General features: G+C 48.4%; 1 protein-coding gene across 3 annotated transcripts in view; it reads left to right on the top strand.

The window, feature by feature from the left end:
* Positions 1-49: 49 nt before the first annotated feature.
* The window catches only part of FOXO3 (forkhead box O3), a 95,966-nt gene continuing 79,850 nt past the window's right edge, over positions 50-16,165 (top strand). Inside the window, exons 1-2 of one of the 3 annotated variants that reach the window (XM_075498501.1) lie at positions 78-378; positions 831-2,029. In XM_075498501.1, the coding sequence (XP_075354616.1) occupies positions 1,448-2,029 (582 nt within the window). In that variant the 5' untranslated portion in view covers positions 78-378; positions 831-1,447. Of the gene's footprint in view, positions 2,030-16,165 lie in introns of all 3 variants that reach the window. The other 2 variants (XM_075498502.1, XM_075498500.1) reach the window with 2 other exon arrangements.

Here is a 16,165-nt window from a genome sequence, read left to right on the forward strand (position 1 = left end):
GCGCGGCACCGCCCGCCCTCCGCCCGTGGGCGGGCCGTGCCGTGCCGTGCGGTTAGGTTGAGGCTCCCTGCGTGTGTCTATAACTTTGTGTTGCTGCCGGTGGTTGTTAGGAGGAGGGATGTGGAAGTCGGCGGCGAGCAGGGTGACAGGCTGCTCGGGCGGGCTGCGGCGGCGGCAGGCTGGCTCGGCGCGGGCGGATCGCTTGCCTCTCGCCGGCTGCTCGCAGAGGGAGCGGGCGGTTTGCCGCTTTCCCCTCCTTCGCCTTTAAAGGGAAGGCTCCTCGGAGCTGAAGGCGCAGGAGCAGGAGGAGCAGGAGCCATGCAGCAGCGCTGCTTCTTCCTCCCGTGAATTCGGATCTCGATTTCTGCCGGTGTGGAGGTGGCTGTTGATTCTCCCCCCCCCTCCCCGCCTCCCTCTCCTCCCGATGTGGCTCTCCCTGCCTCTTCTGCCTGCGCTTTTTAAATGACTTGAGTGAAGGGGGGGAAAACTGTCAAGATGGCAGCAGCAGGAGCAAGGAGGTTATGAATGTGGTGTTGATGCTGGAACAAAACCTATTCTCTTTGGCAGCCCTAGGGAGGGCTTAAAGCTTCTGGACCTGTTGGAAGACTGGCGATTTGATTTGTTCCCGTTGTGTTTGCTTTTTCCCTGCGAGAAGAAGGATTTTTTTTTTTTTTAACCGACCAGCCCCTGGGGTGGCCTGCTCTCGCCCTCTGCTCTGTCGGCTGTGAGATTTTGGGGGGTTGCTTGCGTGTGGCTTGGGGGGCACAGCAAAGTGACAGGCTTACGCTAGTATGCAGCTGGATGTATGCTAAGACTTCGTCTCCCTTTAGGGCGTTTTGAAGAAGGAAAAAGTCTTCGGCGTAATCTGAAGGACCCCTCTCCCTGCCCTCCTGCCGAGGGAGGGGGCAAAGGACCACCCCCCCAAAAGGGAAGATATCTGCGGAAGCGACGAGGAGCGAGCTTGGAGGGGCGGGGGGGGGGTGTCCTCTCCCGGCTGGATACAGCGCGGTTCCCGCTGGAGCTACTTCTGCATCCGCATGGAGTGAAACATAAACAAACGCACACACGCACCGCGGGAGCGGCCGCCGCTCCGCCGGCGCGGAGGGCAGCGCCGCGGGCACCTCCGGCACCGCCCGGCCCCGCGCTGCCCGCCCCGCGCTGCCGCTCCGGCTCCTAATCTGATTTTTTTTCCTTTTCCCCCCTCCCTCCCTCCCTCCCCTTCTCCCCCCGCTCCGCCGTGCGCATCGCCCGCGGGGAGCGGGGCTCGGGGTGCAGCGGAGAGCCTGCCAGCCCTTAGCGGAGAGCGGCATGCCCGCCCGGCGGCCCCCCGCCTGCTAGGCTCCCGTCGGCACCGAGGAGGCGGCGGAGGAGGAGCAGGGTCGGCGGCCGCCCGCCCCGTCGCAGCGCCCCGCTGCCGCCGCCGCAGCCGCCCGCGGGGGAGGCCAAGATGGCAGAGGCGTCGCCCCCCGCCCCGCTCTCGCCCCTGGACGTGGAGCTGGACCCCGAGTTCGAGCCGCAGAGCCGCCCCCGCTCCTGCACCTGGCCCCTGCAGAGGCCCGAGCTGCAGGCCAGCCCCGCCAAGCCCGCCGGCGAGCCGCCCGCCGACGCCGCCTCCATGATCCCCGAGGAGGAGGACGACGAGGAGGAGGGGGGCGGCTCGGCCATGGCCGTCGGCAGCGCGGCCCCCGCCGGCGGAGAAGCGGTGGCGGCGGCCACCGCCGTCCCGGAGGAGGCGGCGCGGCTGCTGGCCCCGCTGCCCGGGGGCGGCCCGGAGGGGCCGAGCCTCTCGCCGGGGGGAGCGGCGGCGGGCGGCGGGGGGCTGAGCGGGGGCCCGGCGGCGGCGGCGCCGAGGAAGTGCTCGTCGCGGCGCAACGCGTGGGGCAACCTCTCCTACGCCGACCTCATCACCCGCGCCATCGAGAGCTCCCCGGAGAAGCGCCTCACCCTCTCCCAGATCTACGACTGGATGGTCCGCTGCGTGCCCTACTTCAAGGACAAGGGCGACAGCAACAGCTCGGCCGGCTGGAAGGTGAGGCGGGGTCCCGGGGCCGCGGCGGAGCCGCCGCGCCGCCCCGACGGGCGGGCTGCCCGCGGAAGGGGGGGGTGGCGGCGGCTTTCCCCGACGGCAGCCGGCCGGGCGCTGCTGCTGGCCGTGCTGGTGGTCGCGCTGTCGCCTTTGCTTATTTTTTTATTTTAAGGGAGGGGGTAGGAAAAGTTTTGTCGCTGTCCTGTTGCTGTGTGCGAGCGGTGAGGGCTCCTAACTCTGGGAGCCGGGGAGACGCTGGAGCCGAGCTGGCTTCTCTGGTGCACAAGCACATAAGCAGGGAAAGAAAAAGAGGAGAAAAAACCCAGGAAAAAATATTTTTGAGGGTGGGGTTTTGTTTCGTTTTTTAAGTTGTAGGTACCTTTGGTGTAACTCGTACTGGAAAAAAGCAGAGTTGCTTTTATGCAGGGTCAGGCTGAGTCTGCTCAAATACAGCTCAAATACAGAACGACTCTAGTATTTGTGTCAAGAAATACCCCAGTGGTTTCCCACACGTTCCTCAAAGGCAATAGAGGGAAATTCGGGTCTTGACATTTCTTCATAAAGTTAATCAAAGCGTGGAGTTATTGGCTGCTCAGCCACGGGAACGCTTGGTTTGCGTTTCCTGCGGTGCCAGTGTACGAGGGCACTGTCTACTGATAAATCCCGTATATCTGAGCATTTTCTGTCCGGCATTGCGACAGTTAGCAGCTAAGATTACTACCGTTTTAATAAGTGAGAAAAAAAAATAATTGGTTTTGTGGCTTGTTTACTTAGCGCATGCAAAAGCACGTTGCAGGCAGGCAGGGCGGGCTTCGCTCTCAAAGACAGAGTCTAATAAGGCCTACCAGGAGCCGGTGCTGCACGTAAAGCACATTTGAAGTGATTTCCGGAACTGTTTTTTTCTTCTCATTTTCCCTGTCCATCTATTAGTGTCTGTCGGATGCGGAAATGTCAGGTACTTGCAGCTATACAGAAATGCAGGTGCTGCTTGATGTCGATAACTGTTTGCAGCGGGAAATCCCGGTACGGTTCAGTTGCTGCCGAGGTCCAATGCTGGCAGCATCCGAGAATGAGTTTTTGAATGGAGAGCTGAAGGCGAATTTGCTGGGAAGTTTTATTGTGTTACAGAGAAATTCAGTTTCTTCTTTGAATCTCTCTAGCTTTGGATCAGGGGATAACTTACAGTATACAAATCGGTCAGAAATACTGTATGGATGAAACGTTTCTGGCAGTTTTCATATTAGCAGCCCTGTCTCATATTTTGGTGCCTGAGTAGGACTTGCTGCTAGGAATTGAAGTACAGCTGTATGATTTTTACCTTCCAAATGGAGCACTGTAGAGGAAGCATTTCACTGACAGACTTGTCTCGGGCTGGGGAAAATATAAACACAAAGTTTATCGGTAGCATAGCTAATTCAAGACAAGGCTTTTAAAAACACAGACCCTTTTTACAGCTTTTGCGTCTGTATTAGGTGTTGGATTTTGATCTGACTTTACAAGTGCGACACGGAGTGTGATAAAGGGTTACGTCTTCCGATGACAGCCCGTGCCTTCGTAAGTTGTTTGGTTTCACGCAGAAGCAGTGGCTTTAGATGTCAGCTGCTATGACAAATCCAGCCTTTTTATCTGATAGTTTGAATTTTCAGTAAATTCTCGATACTGGATTCAAACGAAGACTTATCACACGATGGGGCTTGATACTGTTTTGGCTGAATTTGGTGGCAAAACTCCCGTTCGCTTCAGCAGAAGCAGGATCTGGGCCATAACATGAAGTGCTTACGTTGATTAGTATGCTTAATACAGTCACAATTTTTCTGACAATTTATACTGTTAATTTGATATTGATTCCTTTGCTGAGCAGCATTAACTGGTACTTGGAGCTAATTAAAATGTTAAAAACTTGGATCCCTCGAGATTCCTCTGATATAATTTAGTTCAGAAGTTTCTCACAAGCCTTTAAGATGACCTTTCTCAGGAGATGCAAGCACACTGGTAGCAGAAAATTCTGCCTCTTTAATGACTGTGAGCTGTCTCTGGAAGTTAGGGTAAGGCGCTGGATCGGGTTAGCGGCGGGCGCAGTTGTGCGTGGGTGGTAGGGGCATACTGAAAGGGGCAAAGGAGAGGTCAGGAGCTAATAATTTGCCAGACATCCAAAACTGCAAAATTTAATTCCTTAGCAGGGCTAGAGTTTCTTTTAATGTATGCATATACGTTCAGAAGAGGACTATTTCAGTTTCTTGGCTGGAACGTAAATTAGTTTGTGCAGAGGCAACACTCTTAAATAGAGACTCCATCTTAGTCTCCCGATGCTAAAACACATTATATGTTATTATCATCTTTGTTTCCCTCACAGGTAATGAATACAACTCTTCAGGAACTAATGTCAGCTTTTCACATCAGGCTTTTTCAGATTGCTAGTTACACTGAGATTTTAAATGAACAGAAGATAGTTCTGTATCAGAAGGCTTTTATCTTAATTTGGAATATTTTTACACAGCTAAGTTCGTCTTTGAAGGCAGCAAGCCCATTTAACAATATTCTGCTCTGGCACTGAGTGGGAAAATTGTCATTTTAAACAAAGGGAAGGAGAGAACTCGGTTTTATTATCTTATGTATTATTATATATCAAATATTAATACTGTTTCCAGTGAGATGTGCTGAATACCATAATCTGTAAACATAGCTGGGATTATACTCCTCAAAACAATTATTTTAAGAGCTATAAATTAAAGTTACAACTATCACTTTTTTTTTTTTTTTTTTTTTTGCCTAGGGCATTAAAGCAGAAGTGAGTATTTCAGATGTGGTTAGGAAGGCATATATTACGTTTCCGCTAATTCAGATAAGGTTTGCCCAATACACCCTCCCCAACAATCTTCTTTGCTTCCCCCTCCCCCTGGCCCCGGTGGGACGTTAGCTAACCTAATACTGCCTGACAGCTAACTAGGGCAGTAGTGTACGGTGCATTGCTGTAGAGCTGGCACGCTGTGGACACCGTCGTGTGCCACGGGCAGCCTGGTTTGATACAATCCCGTACGCTTCCAAATCACTGGGAAGGGTTTAGGTGCATGCTTCCAATATCCGCTTACTGTCTTGAATACTTATGGAGGGTCGGTATTTATATTTATCATCACTGGAGGGGGGAAAAGGTCTGAGGGTGAGCTGGTTTCACTGCTGTGCCAGGCTGCTGTTGCAGGTACTTCCACAGAGCTCCTCGATGACCAGATCTACCTGTCTTTCGAAATTCAGGTATCCGTTACCCTGTCGATGTCCTGCACTCACAAAACTAGTGTGCTGACTTAAACCCCAAGTTTTTCCCCCCACATATTTAGGGTGCAGTAACTCACTTCACTCAACACCCTTGAAATAGAAAACTGAAACACCTTTGTGTCCATGTATATAGTAGAGGGTGCCCGGTTTCACTGTAGCTTAAGTACTTCCATATCTCTTCCTATAATGTTATTTTGTAATTTCTTGCAGCACTATCTTGTGAAACAGTCTTTTCTACATGAAGAGTACACTAGGGGGACTATTTTCCTCTTTGTTAAGCAGTATGGCAAGACTATGAATCTGGTCCTGTATACACAGATACCAGCAATTCCCAAATTTAAATGCAGCTGATTTGCTTTGATTTGTTTTTTATATCAGAAGCCTATTTGTTTTACACCTGTTGCATTCATCTTCCTCATGAAAGATAAATACTAGCCACTGGGATATTTACTTTGAAGAGAGATTTTTGTAAACTTCGTACATGGATATTTCATCATTCCTTACCATGTTTTATTGACCAATATGTACCGAAGGGCTGCAGTCCCTTCAGTGTAGCAAATGCACAGATCTCTTCTCTAATTATTGAGACTTGAAAAGACTTGAGAAATTTGCCAGCAATGTAGACAGATGTCTAAATCTGTTAGCCAGATGCTGATATGCAAGATGTGTCGGACCTTTTTTATCATCTTTTTGCAAAGGATGTGGGAAGGAAGCAACACCACTCTCTGTTCTTCTTATTTCTTCTTCCTCGGAGTGGCACACAGCGTGCTTATCAGGAGTGGCAGCATAAAACTGGAGTTTGCATCAGTTCCATTTTTTCTTCTGCTGTCTTTTTTTCTTTTCTTTTTGAAAGACTCTGTTTCCCAGTTAACTGCTAGCATCAATATGTTTTCCGGCCTTCTAGTATATTCTTACTTTTTTTTTTTCCCCCTCTAATTTTGAGCTGCCTCGTTCATCTGTACAGAAGGGTTTGGGTTACAAACTGTAGCCTGATTATTTTAAGTTTTGATCTACCGAAGCGAGCACGGGTTTAAGCACGTGAATGGATCCTTGGGACTTCACTGGGATTACTTGTGTGCTTAAACTTACTGCTTAAGCATCTTACCTGATCAAAGCTTTACTATGTTGTGCTTTAACAAAATATTCAGTAACATTTGTAAGTGAATTTTGTGCTGAGCAATGTAGAGAGATGTGTGATTCCAGCCCCAAAGTCGAAACCGCTAGATAACAAGCTTCTTGCATCAAAGAGGAGTATACTTTAGTATCAGAGTAACAGATGACTTTTTAAACTTCCCAGTAGAAACCATACGTAGATATTAGCGCACATTATTATTTTATATCTGTAACGTACATCAAAGATCTCACTTTTCCCCAGCTCATGCAAGCAGGTGACAGCTATTAGAGGAGAGAGAGAGAGAGACACTGAGTAGCTCTCCCAGAATCATTGACATTGTTTGATCCACAGTGCGACAGTGAGGAGAACCTCCACTGAAGGACTTGTTAAATGCAGATATAAACACGTCGCCTCGTTGAATGTCATCAGCTGCAAAGAGTCACAGGCTCTGATAAACTTAACTTTTGATGTGAATGGGAAACTTCCAGTGAATGATGCCAGATAGTATCGCTGTCAGGTAGACCAGCGTGATAAATACTGGAATCAATGTTCCTCAGTTCTTTAGAGACAGAAGGTTACCTGAAACAGTCATGCAACATCGACATTGTCTGTAGTAGGTTATTAGTGTCAATATTTGAGTATATTTAAAATAGGAAGCTTGAGAGTCAGAGGTTGGCTCCTACACTTACCTGCGTGTTTGAAAGTACACGGTTAATGCTAATAAAAATTAAACCCCCTTAGTGGCTTTTATATCCGCTGTATTGTATTGGCTTGAACAAACACTGTCTGAGACTATCAGGCTGGGGAAGAAAGGCGTCCTGGAGCTCCTGCCCTGGCACGTCCTGCTTCTGCTTGGTTTTGTCCTGGTAAAGCGAGCGGTGTCTTACACGCGAGGCCATTTTGTATTCGGGTCATTTTGGTGGTGCTACACCACTTTGCTGTAATCCTGGGAGATTAGGGGAGGCTGGGCACGTGCTGGTGCATTTAGAAAGGCGAGTGATTAGGGTTAGCCCGGTGGTTTTGTGAAAGCTCTTTGTGCTGACGTGGGCAAAGTAGAAACCTGGCGTCCCTTGCAGAAGGCGGGCAGCGCTGGGGCGGGTGCAGCCCCCCACACCCCCCCGCAGCGGCCGGGTTGTTTTCAGCCAACTCGCGTGGGGTGAATGGGGAGAACAAGCGTGAAATCACCCCAGAAAATTACGGTGGGTGCGCTGTGTTCAAAGGGAGGCCGAAGGGATTGCCTTGGAGATAAGGGAAAACTGAGGATAAACAGCCAAGGCATTTCTCTAGGTGGCAGCCTCCTAAAGGTGCCCTGCAAGATTTTGGCAGCCAGCTATTTTGCGTGGAAGTATGGAAAATCTTTTGTGAGGATTGTTTCTTATTTGCAATGCAATTACAGTGGGTCTTAGCGTAGTGGCGGCTTGCCAAGGGAGAAACTGAAAGTGTTTCCTAATGCAAGTTGTTACTTAGACTAAAATCTTTGCGTGTTCCTATTTCTCTCCCGCTTTTTTAAAAGCCTTACTACTATCTCTGTCACAGAAAATGTGCCCAAGGGCAGGGTTATAAAATGGCAGCGTTAGTTTGTTTTAAAGGCACGAGGCTCTCCGCGTTTCGAGGCAGACTCTCTGGCGAGGGCGAGCTCTGAGCACCCTCCTGCTGCTGTTTCGTTCCTCTCGCCACGAAAACCTGTGATTCCCAGTCAGTGCTGGAAAGTGGCCGCAGCCTCGCCAGGTCCCGGGGCGGGAGGTGCACCCAGGTCCCGCAGCACGTAGCGAGCATCCCGATAAAGGCCCGCCTGATAACACAGTGCTCGGGGAGCTGCAGGGTTTTTTTGATGTGGCTTTTCTTGGGGCTGACAATACGTGCCTGGTGCAGTGGTTCGAGAGCAAAATGAAGTGTTTAAGTAATGTGCACAGCCATTCAGTTTGCGGTAGTGCTGGCTCGGCACACCATGAGTTAAGCGAAGATTATGCTTAACCTTTTATTTGCTCTTTTTTTGTGCTTCTACAAACTTAGACTGTTCTTTTCTGTTACAATTTCCTGAGCATTGCCACACACTAAGCTTGGAAAATGAGGTGCATTTAGCCAATTTATGGCCTGACATATGTTAGTTAACATTAATTACCTGCTTGAATAGTCCATTTAGCACTTATTATTAAAAAGTGGCTTGTCTACAGAAGGGGATTTTCCTTCAGAGCGAGATGTTTTGTTCCAACTTGCTTCAGACAAAGTCAGGATGGAGTATCCCGTGCTTCTCTGCACAGCTATACCAGTTTCCTGATGTTCCAGTTGTGTGTGTGGGATACCACTGCACCACTGACAGGCATCAACTCCTTACCCATGTGTATCTGACGTCTATTTGACATTGCCTTAGCTTTCCCAAGCAAACCAGTGTGCTTCCAAGCAGTTTTTGCTAGTGGTGGGTACAGCTCTTGCTCCTCTGATTGAGGCAGCTGGAGGAAGAGCCATGCTTCTCAGCTTGCCAGGAACTGCAGGGAGATCTGGAAGCCTGTGGTGTTGTGGCCTCAGCCCCTCTTTGGGGTGGATGAGTAGGAAAAGCTCAGGTGTGCAGGGCTGGAGGGGGTGCGTAGGAGTTGCCGGGGCACACAGGGGTGCCCTGCATGGAGGGCATCTTCAGCTCTACATGGCCAAGGATGATGGACCTTGAGGTTCCCGCAGCCATTGAGAGCAGGCCACCACTGGAGTGAAGCATGGTCTCCAACAACAGCAGGTTATGTCTTGCTGTATTCATCAGCCACGTTATCTAAATTATCTCCTGGGCAATGCGTTGGGCAAAGGTTGTCACAGGTCATTAGTCTAAAACCTGTGAGATGGGGGGGAGTAACAAGCAGAGAGCACTCATTCCATTTCCAAATACCAATATTTAACCCCCCCCCTCCATTCCTCAATTTCCCATCCCCCAATTCCTCACTCCTGTCTTGGGAGACTCCAGGGACATTATGTCCTACTTCACCTTCTCCATCCTTCCCTTCATAACACCAGCCGGGGGGGTTGCATGGTGCATGGGGTGCCTCCCACCCCCATGGGGTGGGAAATGGAGGGCTGGCTCATAACTATGCAGGGCATGTTGCAGAGTGTAGCTGCATTTCGGCTGGGGATACAGCGTGGAGGTGATGAGGCTACAGGACTGACGAAGAGCAATTTCAGGGCTGGGAACAGGGGCTGGGAACAGGGTGAGGGGTTGGGAACAAGTGAGTGATTGCGTTAGTGCTCTGCCTCATCCCTGTGGTGAAGTAGCAAGGGGGCTGCCTTTCAGTGGGGCTGAAGGAGAGGAGCATCGCTGTGTCACCATGGGTTTTTGCCAGAGTGGTTCCTCCTGATGCTGTGCCTAGCTGTGCGGTCCGGGAGGAGCCAGTCTTGCCCTGCAAAGCCAGAGTCCTTTCTCTGGGCCACCCCCATTGCACGTTTGCTCAAGGACTGATACGCTTGTAACGCTGCTTTGCAGGGAATTTGAGGCAGGTCAGGAGTTAACAGCATTGGTGTCTTGTTAATGACTCTCTGTGTGTGTCCTACCTGGACTTTGCTTATTGAGGCAATTTTCTTTATCTGTACACTGGTACCTATTAAAAATAAAGGCTATTTAAATACTTCTACTGATATAAAACACCTTTGTAGGATCTCGCTGACAGAGAAATGCCTTTCTGGGGATTTGAACTGGTAAAGAAATGCCTTGTGAAAATTAGCTTTTATAACAGACTTGTGCTAACGAATTGAATGGATTGCTTGCTCGATCGCAACACGATATGTACTTAAGAGCTGAATTATGAAATGCTGGGTTTCCACTTGAACATGTTTATTTGGCAAGGTATTTTTTTGCTTTTCTTTATTATTTTTTCCCTGCTGTTGAAGTTGCCGCTCGTTACGTGTAAAGGGATGTGCGAGGGAGGCACGCGCTGGGACAGGACGGCAGAGGCGGATTATTGCTGGAGGGCTGGAGGAAGGTCCACTTGAAGCGAGGAGGACGGCGTGCGGCACCGACAGCTTGTTGTCAGGGCCTTTGCAGCTTGTGCCTCCAGGTCTCCCGGAGAGTGCTGCCTGCCAGTTTTGGGGGGCAGGAGGCTGCTCACAGTGGGTGTGGGGCTCTGCCTGTGCAATCTCCGGCTGCTGTACACCTGAGTGCTGCCTGTGGTCAGATGCGTTTCCATGGGGTGAGTCACTGGATCATGCTACTTCTGCATGCCTTTGCCCACCACCCATGCCGAGGTGAAGGGTGGGTCTGTGCTGACGTCTCCATGCCAAAATCCAGTCGAGAGCTCCGGAATGAGGGCAGGAGGCAGGAGCACTGCCAAAGGTGCTGTTTTTCTCCTTTGACACCTGCCTCTGAGGCTGCCTTCAGCTTTGCGTTGTGCTATGGGTCTGCCTGGAGGCTGCTCGTAACCCAGCCCTCTGCCTTGCAGTGCTTTCAGGCCAGCACACCTCCCCATCCCTGGCTTCCTGAGACCTTTGGCTCTCCCTAGGGAGCAGCGGAGGCCACGGGGACGCCCAGGATTGTGACCAGCAGGTGGGATGCAGTCCTAGGAAAAAAGTTTTCGGTAGGTTTGCTGGCTCCTGAGTCGCATGAGCAGAAAAGGGCAGGTCCGGGCTGGATGCCAGCACTTGAACGGGGAGGTAACATCTGCTTATCCCGACCCCAGAGGAGTGGGAGGCAGCAGATAAGTCGGAAGGCAGCAGATAAGTCGGAAGGCTGATGAGGACAGAGGGTGTTCTCCTGGGGGAGGACAGATAGAGGAGCACCCAAACACAGCGGCACACGTCTGCTTGGGCTTCTGGCTGCTGCAACTGCTCAGTCCAAAGCAATTCGTAGTGGGAATGAAAACTGGTTTGCATGGATGCAGCCCGGTTTACGATGGTGCAACTTCCATGGGTACATGAAGTAAAGAGAGCAGGGTCTGACTCTTGTCCCTGCTAAAGGCCGTGTTAAAGCAGCAGAGTGGGGCTCTGCTACGGTGCCGCAGCAGCGTGCATTTGCATTAATGTGAGTAAGACTCAAGCCTGCGGTGCTTAAAATCCTGGTTGCAGCTGAGCCTGGACTCCCAGTGAGGACGGAGCATGACCAGGGAGTAACAGTGTTGCACTTAAGTAAACAAAGCTTTGTTTGAAAACATACTAGTTACCTAATAATATTCTAATACAAACTACTCTCCTAGTCTAGACAGCCAGCACCTCTGATACTGTAGATGATTTGCCCTTATAACTTAGTGTTTTCTCATGCTGTACCATGTTGGTTTCTGCGTTTTTTCCAAAATAGGATGAAGAAGAATAAATACATTATTCTAAAGAAATAATTTTAGGACACGCCTTGCAGGGCCATATTTGTTTTATGTAGAATGTGGACTGAATTATCTTGATATATACTCCAGTTATGTGTCAGTGCTCTTAAAACCTGCTGTATTTGTTATTTTTTTCTCTCCATGCTAGTTCTTCAAGCAGATATTTCATCTCTCCGAAGACATGTTATGACCAAAGTTAGTCCCACTTTCTCACACGAAATTTGCAGTATAAACGTACCTTAAAATGCGAGACTTAATCCAGATCAAAAGTTTCTGACTTTGCGGGTATTTGTGAAGTCAGGCTGTGAACCCCTATCTTGTGTAAATATATTTGCTAGTACTTCATGGAGGATTTATCAGTTTCATATATAAAGTTCTAGATACGCTTAGTACATAAATTTGGCGTCTGATAAGTGAGAACAGCACTCAACAAAGAATGTCTTTGTGTGAGACTCTCACAGGCTCCCACATTATCACCTTTTTTGCTGACTGGTTTTGTGCTGAGAGCAGTGATGTGGTTTTCTGAAAGCCTGTAACCTACTGTTTGTTCTGCAAAACTGCTCCGGACCTTAACTAATTTTCAGAGAATGTTTTTTTCCAGGAATTCGTAGGAGAAGGTGACGCCAGTTCAAGTCGTGTCCTGAGATGCTTGTAAGCTGAGACACGTAGAGCTGCTGTCCCTGTTTTTGTGCAACACGATCTGTTGTGTTTAAAAGTTTCACTGTATGGGGGAACTCAAAACCATTTGTCTGAGATGTCAGGTTTCAGAGTGAATGGTGCTTCTTTAAGTATTCATCAAGACCTACAATGGGAGGCTGCTGGTCCTACGATGCCTTTGTAGGAGAACAGTGTTGGCACCAAGAATGATGCTGCCACTGAGGAGCTGTAAAAACTCCAAAGCATTTTGTGAATCTTGTGCAAGCTTCTGCGTTTGCATAGCCTGAGCCATATATGTGGCTCAGATAAATGGGCCACATCTAAAATCTTCCATTTTTCAAATGGAAATCATGTCAGAGCTCTGCATGGATTGGACCAGAGGTTTCCAGCCTAGTTTGTGTAGCAGCCAAAAGCTTCGAACCTAATACTATTATTTTCATCATGGTGTTGACAGTGCTGGCTTCCCATAGCATGTTGAGATTTATTTCTTGCCCCATTGCTCTTACAACCTGGTTCATGCACAGCAAAAATACTTCTGATTAAAAGGTACTAGAAGGTTTGCACACTTGGGGTAGGAGAGAAATCTTTTATGAGAAGCTGTTTTTTAGAAAGCTCTGGGGAAGGGAGCCGTGTTCTTAAGAAGGTATCTGAAAACCAATAGTGAGGCCATTTTACATACAAAAAAGAGGGAAAGTGCGTAGGCCATGAGGTAGTGGCATATGGGGCTGGAAGGAGGAAGGATTCTGTGAACTAGCAGTAGGGAGTAAATCAACTTGATGTATGTTCGTAGACATCTGATGTCTACTGGGCCTAGTGGGGTAGCTTGGAGCAGGTGGAAGAAGCATACTGTTTACCTAATTAGAAACATAAATAAAATCTTTCCAACATTTTTTTCTAAATTGAAATGCATTTGAAGCATATGTCAGACTTCTCACATCCAGGAAAGATCTCTAAAACCCTGCCGTTCCCCAGGGAGGCTGTTTCTAGCCCACCTTCTTCAGGGCTCTGCCAGGCAGCAGGTCCTCCTGGTCGGAGGATGGAGTGGGATGTGCATTAGCAGTTGGAGATGTTGGGGTTCTTCCTGAGCACATCTGTACTCCTCTCTAATCAGTGGGAAAAGCTCTGTCATTTGAGGTGATAGACCATGGAATTGGAAAAACCAAAGAAAACAATCATAGTTTAAATAATTGAAGATAGGATTTCACCTCTGTGTATTTCTTGAGAAGTTGGTGATGGTGGGGAGCAGGGCCTGGGCTTCTGTACAGTCAGAGCAGCTCCATATCTCCAGTGTATTTTAGACACCGAGGAGACAAAGATGATGCTAATTGCAAGAGCAACTACTTAACTGCTTTGTATTATGTTTGAAATGAAGGGGGAATAACGCTGATTGAATGACCTATTTTGACTTTCTCAGTATAATATGTTTAATGTTTTAGTCTTTTTCTGGACAGTGAATTATAATTTTATCAAATCCTGCTGGAAATGAATATGTTGCTGGGCAAAGTATTTTATCCTCGCAGTTTTAACTGCAGAATTACCTCTTGCCGCTTGACTCAGTGGCAGGAGTTTTCTCTTTCAGCTGGAAAGATCTTTTGCTATGCAACACAGTGACAGCAGGTTTTTTTAATACAAAATAGGGACCTGTCAGGAAGAATATAAAATAGGGCACTGAAGGAGTCTAATTTAGGAGGAGAAAGGGCATAAATCTCCACCTCTCTCTGATGACAGAAGGCCAAAGTAGAGCAGAAACATTTCCCTGCTTGTAAAATGCTGGTCCTGATACCAGAGAAGTTGTTCTGTGAAGGGCACAGCTGTATCTAACCTCCTTACAAGTTTTTCGACATTATTTTCGGTACGTAACTGGATGTTACATAAGGGGATTCTTAGACAACGAAGCACCTCTGTTAGGGTCTGCTCTGCTTATTGTGTTGTTACAGAAATTGTTTGCTGTTTTGGACCAGTGTCAGGCAGAATAATACTGAATAAGTCCCAGATGAATGTGGGTGGTGAGAGGAGAAAAATTACTTCAAATAAAGAGGGGTATTATCAACTGAGCAGCCAGTGTTGATCCTATGGTGCTGTAAAATGGAAGCAGGAAAAATAGTCTTTTTTTTCTTTTTTTTTTAAAGATGGCAAATCTTAGCTGAAAAATCCGTTCTGACCAGAATTGGGTACCCAACTTAAACTTGCAGCAAATTGGCATCAGTGCAGCAGCGCTGCGAAGTATTGAGAGGGAGAACAGAAGTGCAAACAAGTCTCCAAAGCTTGAGAGGATCCTCAGATTCTTTATCCATTTAGGACAACATGACCTGTAGCGTCACTTGCAGCTGCTGGATCCAAGAGTATAAATAGTGAAAAGAACACTGATTTGGCCAGGATAAAATGTTCATTTTGGTTTTTTCCAACAGCTGTGTCGGGACTTAACCCTGGCAAAAACTTCTCACGTGTCGTTTTTTATTCAGGCTCATACTAAGCATGTGGAATGACAATGTTCTCTAATTGAAGAAAAAAAAAAGAAAAAAAGTAGTGAATTGAGAATTAGTGTGGATTTGGTGTCCCCTCAGCCTGAAGGAAAAATAGTTTGCTTGAACAGTATGATAGCAGTAGTTTGAGAAATTAAGTATGGATTTTCTTCGATCATAGTTGAATCATAACATCGTACTAAATTTATCCAGTCTTGAGTGCCTGGTTTCTGGTTTGACATTTTCGTTGGATGGTTGTTGGTTGGTTGGGTTTTTTTTTTGTAAAAAAAAAAAGCTCTGCATGGGCTGAGAGACGATAGTTCCCTTATTTTCTGCAGGAAACTCTATCAGGTATCAAACCACTGATTCTTCCAGGTGGGTTCGGGGGTGCGGGGGCCAGCAGCTTTCTCCCTAGAAGCACCACGATACAGGGGTGGGTTCGAGCAATGCCAGTGATGGGCCTTTCCCATTTTCCGGGAGTGGACAGGGAGTAGGAAAGTTGGATTTCTCATGGCTTGACCATTAACTGCAGATTGCTGGAGTATCTCTGTGGATAGTTCTCACTGTTCAGTGAAGTGCCGAGCAGAAGTACTAAGTAAGAGCGTACTTCATTTATACGAAAATCTGCACTGGAAAAATGTTTCAATATAAAAGCCAAGTGCTCGGGAAGTACAAAATGTCAGAAATAGAGTTGCCTCTAACACTTGAAATTACTTCTCATGCTGGCTATGACACCATCATTAGTAACGAGCTCACACACTCTATCCACCCCCAGACTCCTTGTCGGGCTGGATGCTTCAAGGGGTATTCAGGGTTTCGGCTCATCCCCCGTGATCTCTGTGTGGGCCCTGTGCCATATCTGTTGCACTCAGCTCTGAGTAAATAAATACGCCCTTCCTGGTGTGCTCGTGTGTGTCATTCACCTCCCCAGTATCCGTGGGCTTCCCCGATGGGCACCGTCCCAGCCCTGCATCCTCTTCTCCCCTCCCCAAGCTCCTTGCCCCCCGCGGCCTCCTCTCCCAGCCTCCTTTCCTGCGATTTCCATTCCAGCTCCATGCATCCCTCCTTCTTTTTCCTGTGATCTCCCGCCCCTCTGCCCACCTCCTCTGGTTTCCAGATCTGCTCTCCTTGACCAGCTTGCCTGTTTTTTTTTTGTCCAGCTCCCCATTCCACATTTTTCCCCTGCCCCAGGATTCCCTATTTCCCATGTCTTGCCTATCCCAGGCCACTTATCCTGTTTCTAATCCCAGTTTCAGTTCAGGTTTGCAAAGCTATTAGCAACGGGGAACAGGGTTTTATAACAGGAAGTGTTGGACAATACGAGGTGCAGGTGGGGCTCACAGTGCTA

The sequence above is a fragment of the Mycteria americana genome, chromosome 3, assembly GCF_035582795.1.
Source record: "Mycteria americana isolate JAX WOST 10 ecotype Jacksonville Zoo and Gardens chromosome 3, USCA_MyAme_1.0, whole genome shotgun sequence".
In the NCBI taxonomy this organism is placed as follows: domain Eukaryota; kingdom Metazoa; phylum Chordata; class Aves; order Ciconiiformes; family Ciconiidae; genus Mycteria; species Mycteria americana.